Source organism: Rhea pennata, chromosome 11 (genome assembly GCF_028389875.1).
Source record: "Rhea pennata isolate bPtePen1 chromosome 11, bPtePen1.pri, whole genome shotgun sequence".
Classification (NCBI taxonomy): Eukaryota; Metazoa; Chordata; class Aves; order Rheiformes; family Rheidae; genus Rhea; species Rhea pennata.
This window is the reverse complement of record NC_084673.1, coordinates 10,956,876-10,973,760: the sequence shown is the minus strand read 5'-3', so window position 1 is coordinate 10,973,760 and position 16,885 is coordinate 10,956,876. Positions and strand designations below refer to the sequence as shown.

The 16,885-nt window shown below is 35.0% G+C and overlaps 1 protein-coding gene across 2 annotated transcripts in view; it reads left to right on the top strand.

The window, feature by feature from the left end:
• DACH2 (dachshund family transcription factor 2) overlaps positions 1–16,885 on the top strand; it is a 324,948-nt gene that overhangs the window by 260,841 nt on the left and 47,222 nt on the right. For both annotated transcript variants that reach the window (XM_062584850.1, XM_062584849.1), the window contains 2 exons: positions 7,607–7,742; positions 9,603–9,683. In XM_062584850.1, coding sequence (XP_062440834.1) covers positions 7,607–7,742; positions 9,603–9,683 — 217 coding nt within the window. The remainder of the gene's footprint in view (positions 1–7,606; positions 7,743–9,602; positions 9,684–16,885) is intronic.

The following is a 16,885-nucleotide window of genomic DNA, read 5'->3' as shown; positions in this document are numbered from 1 at the left end:
GCGAGCTGTTGGGAGCAAATGAGGGGAGGAAGCTGGTGTAGGAGAAATCATGGGGACTGAAGAGCCTGGAAGTCCTGAGTGGACTGAAATGGAAGCCAAGGCGTGGTATGGCTCATCTCCAACGTGACAATCACTACTTGGGAACCTGCTGGCCTGCACTTGACTTCCATTGTGTCTTGCTAGGGTTTGGGTTCAGTTCAGCGGGGCTGTGACAGTACAATGAGCGCTAGCAAGTTCCAAGTTTCTGTGGTTGTGTCTATGTTGGTCTTTGCATGTTCACTGAAAGGCCACGTCCTCCAGTGTCCTTTCATTGGTTGGCTGGACGGGCTATGATTGGGATACGCTTCAATGAGCTGCTAGAGGGAACTGAATCTATACCAGAGGTCTCAATCTGCTCCCTTTGGGGTTAAGTAACAAAAGAATCCTGAGCCTGGAGTATGAGTTAAAACTCTATTCTAAATTCTAAATTTTACTCAACCCTCAAAAGTGAAAACATTCCTTTTTTTTCACAATTTTTTATTTTACCTCAACTCAAAACAATTTCCGTGTGATTTTTTTTGTTCTACTAATAAACAGAACAAAACATTTTTTCTATTGTGTGATCTAGACATGCAGTAGGGATTTTTGAGTCTCCTTTTCTTTGTGTTCTGTTCTTCTGTTCTGGTGGAATTGTTAAGGCATTTGTAAAGGATGTATATGACATGATTTTAAATTCCCTAAGGAGAATACAGATGGGCTGTGTAATTATTGCTGAGAGGTGCTATTTTCAGTGTGCTGTAGAACTCACATTCATAGTATTTACCTGACAGCCAGAAAAATGTAGCCATCTCAGAATATTCTGAAACAATTCTTTGCAGTATGAAAACGTTTCTAGTTGTAGAATTCATAACATATTTAATTTTATATTGCTATACCCATTCAATTCATTCTGAATTGTTTTCAGAACATTGTAAAATTTTAAAAATAAAACTTTTATAAAAACTGTGACATTTTTCTCACATAGTAGGTTCAGGCTCTCCCATTTTATAGTATGTGTTCATTGTTAACAGCTTGCTGGTGAAATGAGTACTAGGAAGCATTGGGAGGATGATACTTGAGACAGAGTGGTTTAAGTTTGCTTCTTAGAACGCTAATTTTTGTGGCTGTGTCTGTAGCAAAGAAGGAGTAATTGTGCAGTTCTGTAACGTTTTATTCACTGATACAGAGGAACTACTATGTTTGGAGATACTCAAGTCCCTACCAGTTGGATTAGATACTCTTTCATCTTCTCTCCCATTAAGGGAGGCATTTCCCTCTCCCTGTGATGACAAGTGTGCTTATTATCACTGAGAACTACTAGTTGCTAGTTTAAAGAATAAGCAGTGAATACTTAATTAAAACTTGAAAGTAGAAAAAATACAGTAAGAAGCAAGTACATCCCCCCCCCCACACACACACACACAAAAAGCTGGCATGACACATACTAGCTTTTAGTTCTGGCTCAGATCTTTTTAGTATTGACTTAGTCATTTGCATTTGTATTTAATTACTAATATAGCTATAACATAGATTAGATACAGCATTATCATCGTTAGTCTTGGGAGTGCATTCAGTAGCAGTACTGAAATGATTTATAGGATGGGTGCAGGTATAAAGTTCCACTTTAAGAGCCTGTCTGATTTTATACTTGCACATTCCAAATAAAGTATAAAGGTAAAATCTTAATTTGATATGCCAGCGAAGGTTCATATAGTTTTCCCAGCAATTGCTAATTTAAGAAATAGTGAAGAAGGAGGCTCTTGTTTGGCTGTTTACCAATACCATCTGATTAGCTGCAGTTTTCTGTTTGGCTGAGCAGCTGGCAATTAATGAATTGATAGAAAGTAGTCACAAGGTAATGGAATTAGCAAGTGAACATCTGGTATTAAAAATTAGTAAACATAGAAGAGTTTTTATGATTTCTTAAATTTGGTGGGAAAATAAATGCCAGTTGACTACAGCTGAAATCACTATATGTACACAATGGAAAAAAAAATACATTTCAAATGGAAAAAAATATATTTTAAGTGAATGAATCCCCAATACATTGCAAAAGATGAATGGGATCCAGCTGGCTTTTAGACATACAGATCTTAGTTTTCACACTAGCTGTTTCTCTTGTTTATCTCCAATTTTTACAGGAATTGGAGATACTATAACTAGCTCAGAAGACCAGCAAGTCTTCCATCCTCTTTGCATGTGCCCGTTTCCAGACTGAGATAACACAAGGTATAAACCTGGCCACTGTTCACTTGCTTAGAAATAGCAAATATTCCTCTACCATCATATTTCTCGTGGTACGTTGTCCAGCTCCACCTCGGATTTATCACAGCTTTAGTGTGCTGTAGTAGGATTGTCCTTTTTTCCTTGAGAAGCCTAAATGCAAATTGTTTATTGCATTTAGCAATAACGGATTAGTAAAAGAACTGTAAACTGCAGAATACTATTAGAAAGGTATTTGTTTTTAGAATTAAAATAGTGGTATTATCAACTAAGATCAATTGGAAAGAAATATGTGTCTTGGCATTAAATAAAGAAAAATGTTAGCAATTCTGTTCTTTTGGTAACTAAAATAGCATTAACATTTCTTATTCTTCCCTTATATCCACGGAAGGTGGAATTCAGCCAGGCAGGCAGAAGCAGTGGTAGCTCTTTACAGCCACAAAGTTGTGCTAGTTTTGCAGAGGAGACGAGGAGACCTGCAGCAAGTCTGCAAGCTGACCCTGCTCCTGCACAGCATAGACCCCTCCTGAGAAATGAAGCTCTCTATGGTTTTGAGATTGTTTTCAGGGGTCTTGGATGTTCAGCTTAATGACGTAGTCCATTTTGGGAATTTGAATGGTGATCTGGCAGGCATTGGGAGATGGACAGGTAGCAAGATATGTGTTCCAGAGGAAGTAGTGACAAAATAGTGTCAAAACATTTATTCAATTAGAGTCTGTGAACAACTTGTTTTTCCAGTAATGTCATCATATCTGATCTTTTTTTCATAATAGTTGAAAACATTGATCTGAACCTAAAGAAAAAAGAAACCCCATTTTTCTTCCTCACAGTTTCATTAGCAAGGTCTGTTCAATTCCATGCTTTTTTGCCGTTGTAGAGCCCTGTAGAGTACAGAGGAAGCACCTCAATTAAATATGAAATATAAAGATAAATGCCTGAACAAAATATCCAGGACTCAGACAAACTTTCAAAACCTGCTTGTCAGCAGTGAAATGCCATTAAATCCTCTAGGAACTCATTAATAGATTAATATTTGGGAGAGTAATTACAGCTACATTAGAACTAAGAATAAAAACAAATAAAGGAAAATCCAGCAACATCATTTCTCTATGCTCTTGACACAAAATGGAGATCAATACTACAGAAAATCAGAGAAAAAGAATTAAACTCAAGATGATTATGTCAAAAATAGATAGCTGTTCATATATATTTCTAATAAAACTATTGTAGATGCAACTGCTATGTACTGTTTTGTATTATTTGTGTGGAATACCACCTTACAGGGGACAGAAAAGGGACACTGAGGTGAAATCAAGGATGTATCTAGAAATTGGATGAGTTGATGACTTCACTGCCATTTACCTAAGTCATGGCTAAAATTAACAATATCAAGCTTTGTAGCTACATTTTCTGAGCCAAAGCAAGACACTGTTCTTTAGTTAGACAGAAATATATTGCCCTTCAAAAGGATTAAATACTACAAAAGTCTTTTTTGAGAATTTATGGTACAGCTCTGTAAAGGGAAGAGAAAAGATAAGATAAAGTAGGTACTGTAGTTAGATAAATAGGTGAGATCTTGAGAAATGTTTTCATTTTTCATAAAATTCTCACAATCTGTAAATTATATAAAATTAATTGCATTACAGCCTGGATTATGAATCTTGCAAAATTACGAAATATGAAGAAATTAATTGAGAAAATACAACTTTATTTAGAAACGCATCCCTAGTACCTTAAATAGAACCAGCCTGAACTGCAATATGCCAGTGAGAGGTAAGCTATTTTGAAAAGAAAAAAAATATATATATATGAAAAGTAGCAAGATTGTAAAATTCATAAATGACAGTAAAGTCATCAATGTGTAAAAAATGTTAAGGTTTTATATTTGCAATTTTCCTATTTAAATACCCTCATTGATTTGTTACAAATACTGTTAACCCTGTGTTTGGAAAACGGTGAGGACATTATCACTTGTGTTCTCATTTGTAATAAAATAGATTAACTTGCTGTGAAATTTTAACTAGGCTGAGACACAACAGTAGCTACCTAATGAACCAGAGCACATTGCTGTTAAGTAGCTAAATAGATGCATACTGATTACAGGACTGAAAAAAATGGATCTGTTTACTTGCAGAAAAAAGAGTCTGCCAGAGTGTTATCTATTATAGTAGGGGAAATTCAACATTATATTTCCCCACAAACACTTAGAAATAGACAATTTCTCAATCAATATGCAGTCTCACATAATGATACTCTATTGCCATTTGTAGTACATAAGATATAGGGAAAATTTCATCTCCTTTGTGGCATATAGGGAAAACTGTATCTTCCCTGCATATGTAAATTTTTGTAACCAGTAAGACGTTAGATGACATAATCAACTAATTCTCATAGAAAGTGATTCACTGTGTGATTAAGAATGACATTATTATTATTTGACACATTTATTTCTGCCTGAACATTTCAAACTAAAACCGAGTTTGAAGGCAAATTACTTGAAGCAGGAATTACTTTATAACAGGAGACAATGGGAAAATGCAGATACAGAAAGAGCTGGAATATTTTGCTTTTGCAAAACATCAGCTTTTGACTTACTCAAATAATTCCCATTTAAGATGACATATATGGCTATTTGTATGATATCTAACTGTTAATTCATAGTTACTTGTGTTCATAGATTTTACTTTTTTTGTAGAATAATTGGCATGTTCTTTCTCGGCTATTCATTTCCGTGGTTGCAAGAGACAATGAAATATCCTTAAACTATATACTCTTCTGTAAATTTAACCATTTCAAAATTAAATATTAATTTTAAATAAAGTACTCCACTTGGGAAAAAAAGGTTAGGGTTAGGGAAGTGGTGCTGAGTAGGACTGTTAAGACTTAAATCCAGGCAAATAAAATCACAAGCAGAGTTGTAGTCTATTAGCTGTAACCTATCTGGAAACTTATTTAAACAAAGGTAAAAGACAATATTTATAAGCTCAGGGTTCTATATATAGGTTTCATCATATATTTAGGAAAATACGTCCTGGGGTAACCCTTTAAATGTGACTTGTTAAACAGAGCTTCCACAATGAGTCATGATTCTCTGTAACCTTCCACTTCTCTCAGCAGTCCCTAAAACCAGTCTTTCTGAGACCAAGGTGAAAACATTGGAGACTCTAAGATCAGTGATTGTGAATTTGGAATAATGAGAAATCGTATGTTAAAACAATTCAGTTTTCAAAACCTTAAGATTATGTGACTTGACATAATAGATTCATATCTGTTAAAACTTACTAAACATTTTTAATCAGCATTCAAAAATACTGCAATTAAAAGTCTCTCTTTAAGATTTATTAGTTATTTTATGTTCATTAAATAACAGATAATTAGTGAAAACAGATCCATTGAGGATTAACAGCTATGTAATAGATACACATCTGTTCTATGTTTTTGAGGCTCAGTTGTTATTTAATGTACAATAACTATCCTATTAAAAGCACATTCAATGCTACATTTTCAGCAGGTGTGATTGGAATAGACAAATGCCACCCCTTACTATTAGGACGATCTATTCTCTATTCTTCCCTTTGCATCATTCTCAAATGTATCTGCAAATACGAAGATTATTGTGTTTCAGAGAGATGGTTTTAATGGGTAACATAATATTTTTAAAAATGCCGATCTTAGTGCCACTGCTATTGATGAATTGTCTCAGCGGGTTATAAACAGAAGCAAACTATGGTAACTATATTTAATGGAAGAATTATTAGAAACTCCTATTCTATTGCTAAAGCTATATTACTGATTTAGCATTTTTTTTTTAGCAAAAACTGTGTAAGAAGTTCTGATGATGTTCAGCTTATTTTTGAAAGCACAGGGTGGACTGCCATGAAGCAACCAAATTGCAAGCTCCTAATGCAAAATCCTTGAGAGTAGGTTAGAAAAGCAGAAAAATTGCAAAGTTCCTTTGAAACAAGCTCCCCAGATTACAATGTAATTGTGATTTTTAATGAGGTGGAGGCAAGATCTCTCTTCTTAAAAAAAAAAAAAAATAATAAAAAGCAGCTAATATTTCAGTTCTCAGTTTCCATAGAAAACAGGTGGTTGCCAGGGATAGGGGTAGCTCTAAGATGAAGTTTCTGGAATTCAATTCCAGCTGTTAATTAAAGTTTTGTGTGCAAATGTGTACATAAGAATTTGCAAGTACATTCTTATTTTTGTTACCAGAAGTGCTTTTCATGGAAAAGTGCAGTTACCTTACACTGCCATGGGCCTTGCCAAAACTCTTAGATTAGATTAGAAGACATAGAATTCAGTTATTCTTGTTTTTTCTCTCTACTTCCAAGAGAGTCTCCATTTGCATATTGATTTAAAAGACACATTAAGAATTAAAAGCACATAATTTTGAGAGGCTATTACTTGAGCACCTCTTGACCATGTGGGGCCACATTTACATCAGGAAAGTCAACCCCAGTTGTTTTTGCAGCCTGTCAGGTTTCATACTGATCTAATTCTTGTGAGGCATATTAGAACACCCTAAATAACGCCATAACGCACAAATCTTGATGTAAGCTTGTTTCTCGTGAGGTAGTTCCTGCAGGAATTCTAACATTTTGCATCTGTGATCTTTCTTTATGTATCTAAAGCAGAAGTCTAGCAGCTTTGAAAACTAATAAAACAATATCTAGATCATGGTGCTTAATATCATAGAAGTCCATGAGCTGCTGGATGATAAAAGTTTTATTACTTTCTCTTTGAAAGATTGATTCCTGTGTCTGTGTTGAACTTCGGCTGGACAAGTTGTTACTTCTCTCACATGTACATCAGGTTGGAAGTAGATGTAAGATGACTGGTGAACAAATAATTGAGCTATGCATGCATGCGTAACATGTACAAACAATATCCATGTGTTGCTTTTAAAATTTGGCTGCGCACTGTCTTGATTAGACACTGATGTAACTTACTCAGGTACAAATGTGATGTCATGTGAGTTTCCAGACTGATTTCGCATTTAGTGCTGATTTAGTCCAAATCTGAATTATTTATTTAAAATGCAGCACATCTCAGTTTTAATATCTGCAGATTAAAACTTGTGTACTAGAGATCAAAGAGCATTCTTTATATCCTATATGTGAAAAAGCTGTAAGATAAGTAGGTACAAGAAAAAAAAAAGATGGTAAGTGGTAGGCTGTGACACTGTGGATGAAAAACAGTGCCCAAATATGTTGCATGTAGAAGATGATACATTTTAATGCGAGTTCTACTCATTATTTATCTTGCAAAGAATATTTGTTATTGCTATTTCATCCACCTTTGTTTTTACATTGTGAAGTTGATTAATCAAAGTGCACAGACCTTGTTTTTTTTCTGTTCTAAGGAAAGGATTCAAGACAGCCCTTCTCCAGCTCCCTCTCTAGAAGACAGTCAGAGACCTGGGAGCCATGCATCTTCACACCAGAGCAGTAGTGTTTCTAGTTCTCCTTCCCAGCTGGACAACACACCAGACAGAATTGGTTAGTCCTTTGTCGCTACATGGAAGCCTCAAACCTCTTAAAAATTACTGACTTGAATAATTTTAGGATTTTGTTGAAGCAAATATTTCTCTATGGGAAAGTTAGGATATATAGTTTTAAAACTCAGGGAAGCACTCAGTTTTCAAAAAAACAGTCACTATGCAGAGCCCAGCCTCTGCAGTGCATTCTGTGATTGCACCTACTTGTGCAGAGAAGATACAGCCCCTTTTGTGGCAGGACCCTCCATGCTAGTGCTTCTGAAGGCAACTAGAATGGAAGAGTACCAAGATATGTTTTTCTTTGTACGTACCTCAGAAAACTCACTGATGGCTGTTCCATTCCAAAAACCTCCTCTTGTCCATGTATTTCCTCATTGTCATGAGGCTGAGGGCTTTTGATTGTTTGGTCTCTCCACCACAGCTTTAGTAGTCTGTGCTTTATTACTCTTATGTTTAAAATGCAGATTTGGACTAGAGAAAATTTAGATCCTATTCTTGGTACTTCCAAGAGGGATCTGGGACAAGACAATTAACATTTCTTCATGGCAGTGTGTGTCAACACTGTTGTCTCCACAGTGACTGTAGTCCATATAAGCACTGCTGAACTAGATTTTCAGTAAAAAAGCAGTGTAGCCATGCATCCATGGAAGTCAATGTAGACTCACTCCAATCAAGTAACTACTCAGCTACTTGATTGGATTTTGCAGTTTGACTATGGTCTGTGCTGCAGAACCGTTGCATTACATAGCACAGTTGGCACTACACAAACTTGTATATATAAAGTGAGATAGTTAGCCTAGACATATATACAGGACAGTGTCTAGAAATCAGATTTCCCTTCAGATTTGTTATATTTAAAATAGGGCTAAAAATACACAGGATAAGAAATGTAACTTCCTATATCAACAGCAAAAGAGAGACCTTTATCTTCACTGTAGCTTTTGAAAGCTGCTGTAACTTGTATTACAGTAGTAGCCCAAACTGCAAGCCTCTGAGCTCCAGTAATCATGCTGAAATTTTTGTAAGAAAGATAAGTTTAATTTTTGTTGAACCAAACATCTGTCTATGTTCAGGTCTCATGCTTACTCTTATAAAAATATGTATCTATACTTTATAAATAAAAGTGTGTGGGTATGTGTATATAGGTATAAATTTTATAGAATATATTTATTTTTACATTTACAATATTCAAGAAAAGCTTTCCCTAAAATACAGACATGAAGTTTTTAACAAGACTCCTAACTACAATGACTTTAAATTCTATAATTGATTAATTGCAGAGAAAGAAATGTTTTAATCAAATAAGAACAAAATAAGCTTTGTGAAATCATAAGCTTAACACATCTCACTGATTTTGCAGGTATTAAGTAAAGAATTTCAGCAGTAGACAGGATTGTTTTTTAGCTGTCATCTGTCAATTTGGTTCACTATCTGTCTGTATTTCTTTATTAAACTCACCGTTTTAAATAATTACTAATTCTTAAATACTTTGCTCTATTAAATGCATTATACCCCAAAATGATTTCTATGACATACTTTTCTAGTTACTCTGAAGACTTTGTAAGAAATCACATTCATCCTAGTAGTAATTTGGGTGGGTTTTTTTTAATTAATTTGAGCTAATTTGCTTTTGCTGCATATCTGTCTTAGCTCTGTGCTGCATTGGAATCCTTATGAACGAAGAAAACAGTCAGTTGCTTTAGAACTCATACAGTACAAATAAGTGTCAAAACAACAAAATATTGGCAAAAAGGAAATATAATTTAATATTTCCTTTAATATTATTTTAATAATATTATTTAATATTATACCTTTTTACTGACAGTTTTATGTGGCTGTGCTCTCTGATTTTTTTTTTTAGCTATGCTGACCAACAGCAGAGAAGGAGAACTCATTGATCAAGAAACTGGGACCAGCCTAAAAAAAATACAAAAGGAGAAAGGTAAAATTATAGACTATTTTTCATATCAGACATTTAATTACATTTATGTTTTGTTTTATTCCTTTTTCTAGTATTCTGCTTATCCACTGGCATAATATTACAAATTTAAGACAGTTAAATGCCTAATTGCAATGAATAATGTATGCAGTGAATTTAGATTGCATTTTTCTTAGGAAGTGTTAACAAGCAGATCTTTGTTTTGCTGTATTTATATAATATTGCACTCATATTTTGCAAGTTTTTTGACTCAGTTATTTATGAGATTGCTAGCAAATACTTTATTAGTCACATGGTATTGTGTCTTTTTCTCCAGTGAATGTGTGTGCAGGCTGATACTTAGGTAAGGGAAATAAGCCATTTTTCATATCTGATAGTGTTATATTACCTCACAAGTGAGAGGCAGCAAGGGAAGAACTGATGTTTGACCTATAGCATTTATCCTGTAGACAGGGAAGTGCTTCCTCTGCTATGTTTCTCCTTGCAGTCGTTGTTGGGAACTAGAGAAAGAGGATTCACTGGTGTTTGCAGTGAAGCTCTGGGCAGATGTCTTAGTGATAGAGGACCTGGGCATCATTTGTGGATACGTGTGGAAAAAGAAGAAGGCATTTTGTTTCTTAAGAATATAGCAAAATTGTATTAATAGACAAGAGGATTATGCTGGCAGAACATATGAAAAGAACCACAGAAAACGAGTACCTGCAAAAAGAGGAAGATGGGATATTATTAAAGAAATAAAAGAAAGACAAAGATAAGTATGCCACAAAAGACACTGCAAAAGTATATACTGAGGGAGATGTTAAGGTCTTAGAAGGAAAAGAAGAGATAAAGTGAAAGAAGAAGAGGAAGTGCCCAAAAGAGGAGACAAAGTAAGCTAAATGTACTTATAAGTCTATTGTGAACTTTTTATCATAAATGAAAATAAAATTTGATTGAAATTTTGACTGAGATGATTTTAAATTATCTATAAAAATCAGATAAAGTCATATTTCTATATAAATGGTTGCACTGTATATATTTAATGTATGTTTCAAGGAAACTAAAATAATAGGTATAGACAATTTTATGAGCTACTCAGAAAGGAATCTGGAGGCTACATGTGGCCCGTAGTTCCACAGTTACATAAAATTATTTGGGTAGGTTAATGCAAGAGACCACCACCTTTTTGTATCATCAACTGTATTCCTCAGACCTGTGACTGATCCAGTCATGGGGAGGAAGAACCTAAACTTATATTTCCTTACTCATCTCTCCCTATTCTTGAAAGTAGAAGAAGCAGAAGATGCAGTGATTTCTCTCAGCATTTGAACACACTACTCGTTGGCCCTCAAATGAGCTCTTTTATGCCATTTTGAGTTTACTTTCTGTCTGGATCCTTTTGCTTAATTTCTCTGCTCAGTTCTTCTGCTGGCATTTACAATCCAACACCTAGAGTTAAGACCTGAAGAGTTAAGTTACCAACCATACGTTCACTCCTAAGGTAAAAAATGACATTACTGTGATAATTACGTAGATGAATATTTAGACTAAACCTGGAAGTGCAGTTGGTTTAAATTCTATGGAATTATACATGGTTTCCTGCCACTTGTTTAGTCATTTTTCATCAAAACAATTCAATATCCTGTGGGGTCCAAGATGCAAATCATTTATTATTGGTAGTAGTAGTCCTGTTGCTCGGGACACTTGAAGAAGTACGATTTAAGAATAACAAAAGACAATTTAGACCCCCCCCCCAAACGTGAATTTCACCCATGAATTCACTTACCAAGATGCTGCAATCATTGAACACAGCACACTGAATGTATGAAATCACAAAGGTCTGACAACAATATTTTATTTACTGTAGTTCACCTTAGGATTAAAGCTGTATACCTTTCTTCATTTCTTGGTCTACATTTTTGCATAGTATTATTCAATTGATTATGAACTGGGAAATAGTCTTTATATATAGACTATATATATACTTATGTAGGCACTTAGAGAATTTTTTAAAAGTGAACTTACTGTTCAGAGATTCACTCATATCAGAAAAAGTACTATCTACTTTAAGTATGTAAATAATCATGACACATTTTAGAATTACGATTTTAAAGATAGAATTAACTTTCTGTTTTTCTGTTTGATCTGCACATGTAAGGTTTTTCTCTGCAAACGTAAGAACTAGAAATTATTTCTTTTTGTCAAGTAACGGCATAATTTTCACATGATCCCATGATTCCGGAACTGAAACCTTAAGATGGCATTATAATGGGACTAATGCTGAAGTTCTAAAGGCAGCAATATTGCACATCCAACAGTTACAAGCTGATTTCACATCTGGTAGTGTGACTGACCTATATATTTATTACAGCTCTTATAGGAATCTATTAATTAGAGAACCTCATTGCACCTTTGCAGAACACAAGCACCCTGTAATGGCAGACTGCATCACCAGGACAGAATCAACACTTTGCCTCTGAAAATCCCCAGAGTGTGTGCGCTAAACTTTTTGTCACCTCGTAGAAATATTATTTTTCCTCAATGATCTGTCTCACTCTGATTCCTTGTTCCTAATGATGTTGTTATTCCTTTGTGCATAATCTTTTTGGACTCTGGTGCATGCTACTGCTTAGTACAAAAACAGAGAGCATTTGGGTGTTCAAACAATAGCCAATCTTTTAAGCTGCTCTATAATCTGCACTTTAAAACCTGTATATTGGAGGACAGTGTGAAACATATTAATGTGGATTTACAGTAGGTCACACTTCAAATATATTGAACATTTTTCATATTCTGACAGTCACTGAAGAGTGTAATATGTTCTGGGCTGCTCAGCAAAAAATATATGTGCAATTTGTATATGAAGCAAGCTTTGTTTTCAAAACCTGCATTACTTTTACTAAGGCAAAATGTATTTACCATGGAAAAGATTTTCAAAGTTATTAGGAAAGAATGTAGTTAAAATAAAAGTACCAACATTTATTAAGTATGACAAGTAAGCGGTTTATACAACCGTGGCAAACATATGTTTTCACATCTGTTTTGAGTAATATCATCATGATTTTAAAAATGATTTATAGCTCTGCAGGCCATAAAATGCCAGCTTTGCTGTAAGTTAGAAGTTCTCAAACAACAAAGAAATTATTGAGGGTATATACAGTATGTTTCTTAGTATTCTACACCTTGATATATCTTTACAAATCTGAGCACTCTGTAACGTTAGGGAAGCAACAAATAAAAAAGAAGTAACTAAAATTCAGCAGTGCTACTGCTCATGTGAAAGCTTAACATAAAAAAAAGTAGAACTTATTCTAATTAATTTAAGCAAATATTTTGGTACCCCTCAGGAGACACAATTTTTGTATTTCCACATCTCATTTAAAGTGATCTCAGCCCCAGACAAAAACTTGTCACTTTGTTCTCGTCAAAGTAATTTCAAAATAATCAGAGTTGAAGAGAAATTAGCTTAACATTTTTTTTTCTTAAAAGGACAGCTAATACCAGGTTGTTCTAATTAAGTTGAGCTGTTTATTTCGTTGATGTGCTATCTCAGCACAGAGAGATTAAAGCCTCCTTATAGACCCTTTCACCATCACTTTGGTAATTCAGGACTAGTGAACTCAGTAGTGAATAATAAAAGTGTATCTATAAGAGCGTGGTTCCTGATTTTTTGGGGGGATTTAAGGAAGTGATTATCTTTAAGTTTGTTAATGGAGAGATGCCATTAAATCTCAGTTACATGACATCCTTCATCATCTTTTCAAGAAGTGTGGTCAGATTAGAGGATAACAAAATCAACACCTTTATAGGTCTGCAGTTCTACATCTTATGCAAAATATACTATTACATTTTGGTCTAGCATCTTTAACCATAATAGTGCACAAATCCTGTGCTAGGATATGAATGAAAACTGTATAAAGGGTATTCTGTACTTTATTTTGCAGGTGAAAGGAAACAGAGTTAGAAAATCCCCCACAGAACACAGTCAAAAATGTTTACAGATATTGAAATACAAATTATTCCTAACTGTGCTTGCTTGTTGTTTCTCTTCTTAAGCAATCACATTTTACTGGCACAGTTTCTCACAGAAAGTAACTTTTAGACTCATCTGCTTCAATACTAATCCTGGAAAAAATCTCTGTTGCATGGGAGAGGGTTATGTTTGACAAAGTATTATAGAAACCTTTATAGAAACCTCCGTTTGAATTCTGGCATTAGGAAAGTTAAATGAGCCAGAAAAGGATTTGACTATGCCATCCAGTAGGATTTAAATGGAGGTACAGTTATTCTGAGTGACTGTATGACAAGAAACATTTTAAGCTCCTCATACAGAATGAAATAATAAAAGACAGTGGCCCAGCTCTTTTCACAGTGAAACCAATGGGAGTGTTAGTGATGTCTTCAGTGGGAACAGTTTGGTCAAAGCCTAGTGCTTCGCAAGGTGGCACTCCCAACCAGTAAAGCTGGTTAGTTAGGAATGAAGCTCATGGATTAAAATGGAACATTTGAAACTGGATGGAACGTCTTAGTCATAAACTGTGTTTATCATCAGTTTATTAAAACTGATCTCTTCCCCTAAAAAATTCAAAGGCCCAATAATTTCTTACATTGTTTCTTCAAATTATATTTATGCAGAAACAATATCGTATCAATCATAGCCTGTCAAACTGACCAGTTAGGAATGACTGATCTATTGGACTTAGCTGGCACTGTACGATCCGAGACTCTTTCCCCGCTCCCAGGTTGGTCAGATGCCCTGATGCACTGCTGGTAGAAAACCCAGTCCTGCCCCACTGCTGCGATTTTCGGGAAATGGAACCAGGACGTGAAGGCCCTGGAGAGCCACAGCATGCTTTAACTGGGCTATTGATGTGGGTGTTTGGGGAACTGGAAGTGAAATGACTGTATCTTCAGAGTTAACCATTACTCAAACAGTCTTGAGCAGAAACAAAGACTATAGTTGTTGAGAAAAGGATTTGCTATGAATCTCTCAGGGTTATTCAGCAGAGAATATTACCCTCTGCAGTATAGTCGCCTGAATCCTAAGATACTTAGTCTGGGTCCAAGGCTTGTATCTTCTGTTTCCAGTAGACAGTGGTCTCCAAAACTGGGCGTCTGGCAGCTGTCCATTTTGTTAAAGAACACTTTTTGCTTTATTACTTAAAGGAAATAGGGATTTTGCCTGATTTCTGTTAGTGGAGTGGAATATTTTCAGATGGCCAGAGACTAAGGTAATGAAAGAATAACTATATTTGTTTAGTTTATTTCATTAGCAGAAAAGAGGTTTTGTACTGTTTAAATCAATCATTGCCAAGAGTTCCTTGCAATGTGAGGGGGAAAGCCAGGACAGGTGCAGAACACCTGAAACAGCCACCAGCCCCGCAGCATGACGAGTGTATTCCCTCTTGAGACAACTTTTCCAACAGCTATCTGAAAGCATCCAGATGGAGCATAGAAGGAATAAGAAAAAGTACTAAGAGTATGATGTTCTAATATAGGGCTTGTATAGAAAGTGTGTGGTACGTGCTGACACGTGTGTGCCAACACAATTGTTCATAAGGCTGTTTCTTTGTTTTAGCCATCAGTCATGTATAAATATATCAGTATTTACATGTTATAGATATAATGAGAAATAAGCAGTTTTCCTGCTGAGTGTCCTGGTGAATCTCCTCTTGAGATATATGAAAAATTCCCCAAATTAAAAATGAATTCATGTTCCTTTTGATATCTAAGTGTGCGTATTAGAGACCCAAGAGTCATTTCATAAGCAGTGAATGCAATAATACATGGGTTTAAAGGTTGCAAGAGTTTCTTTTTCCAAAAAATCTCAAGTGACAATCACAGTGCAAATGTTCAGTAGAAAATTCAGACATATTTCTATATTTTCTATCCCCTGAGAATACTGAAAGATAAGAAACACAACACTCTGTTCTGGGTGAAGGCCTTTTTCCACAACTTTTTGTTGTTGTTGTTAAATTTAACCTGCAAGTGAACTGACAGCTGTTAAAATGGTGTCCTGACAGTAGATGTAATCTTTCTTCAGTCAGTCAATCAAAAAGAAAACAAAATATGAAACTAAGGCAAACTCTTACTAACTCTTAGATTCACCATATATGTAAATCAAAAGTAATGATAGAATTTTTATTTGTAAGAGTCAAGACTTGCATTATTATGGTTGAGTTTTTAACCACTGCTAAAACATTTATAAATGCAGGGTCAGTTACGCAAGAGACATTAATGAAGTATTCTAGGGTCACATCTTTTAAATCAAGTTTCACTGATACAGGGTCTTGTAAGTAAATAATTTATTTTGAAAATTGTTTTAAAGAATGCAGTCTTTCTGAAGACTAAAATGTCTGCTTCATAATTACCCTGGCAGATGGACCAGGACAGTTCTGTACATTCATATATATTTTATTGATATGTTTTATTTACTAGATTTTAATGACTTATTTTAATGTATTACTGTATAAACCTTACAAGTAGTGAGTCTATGTAGACGTGCTGAAATACTGAAATTCTGTTTACTCAAAAGGCTTTGGGCCAAATGCTGTCTTTCTTACTTTTATGAGCTATTTGTTTAGGTCCATGGAATAAAATGACAAATAAGAATGAAGAAAGATATAAATGAAGTATTTTGAAAGGGAGCTGCTGTTCAACGTCACTGTCTCTTCAGAGTTTACCTTTTCCACTTTTCCTCTACTACTGTGAATTGAGTTTTTAATACATACATTGAGCTGTAGCAGATTTGAAAGGCATAAAAAGAAAGAAATTGCTGGTTGCCACCTATTGACCTAAGAAGGCTTTTGGATTAGGCCCAGTAATCTTTTACTTAGCGTTAGCACTTGTATTAAAACTGACCCTGTGAATTCTCTGGTTTGTCTTGAAATCATAATACCTCTGATGCAAAGTCATTAACCTGAAAACTGCAGATGGTGACATTCTTAATGTCTGTGAGTTATTTAATGAGTTTGCCTTCAGTCCTCATTAAGAGTAGTGAGATCTGAAAAATATGCATCCTGAAAGATTGCTGAAAGGTTTTCTCACATTATAGAAATCCTTGAGGTCTCTGGGAATATGCTGACACAGGTTGAGCTTCCCTCCCCTCCAAGCTCTGAGACAACCCTAGGCATCACGCCCGAGCGAAACACTGCTTCTCAGAAATTGTATTTGTGTGTGTGCATTTGTGTGTGCCGGTGGGTAACTCTGCATGCATGTGGGGAAGA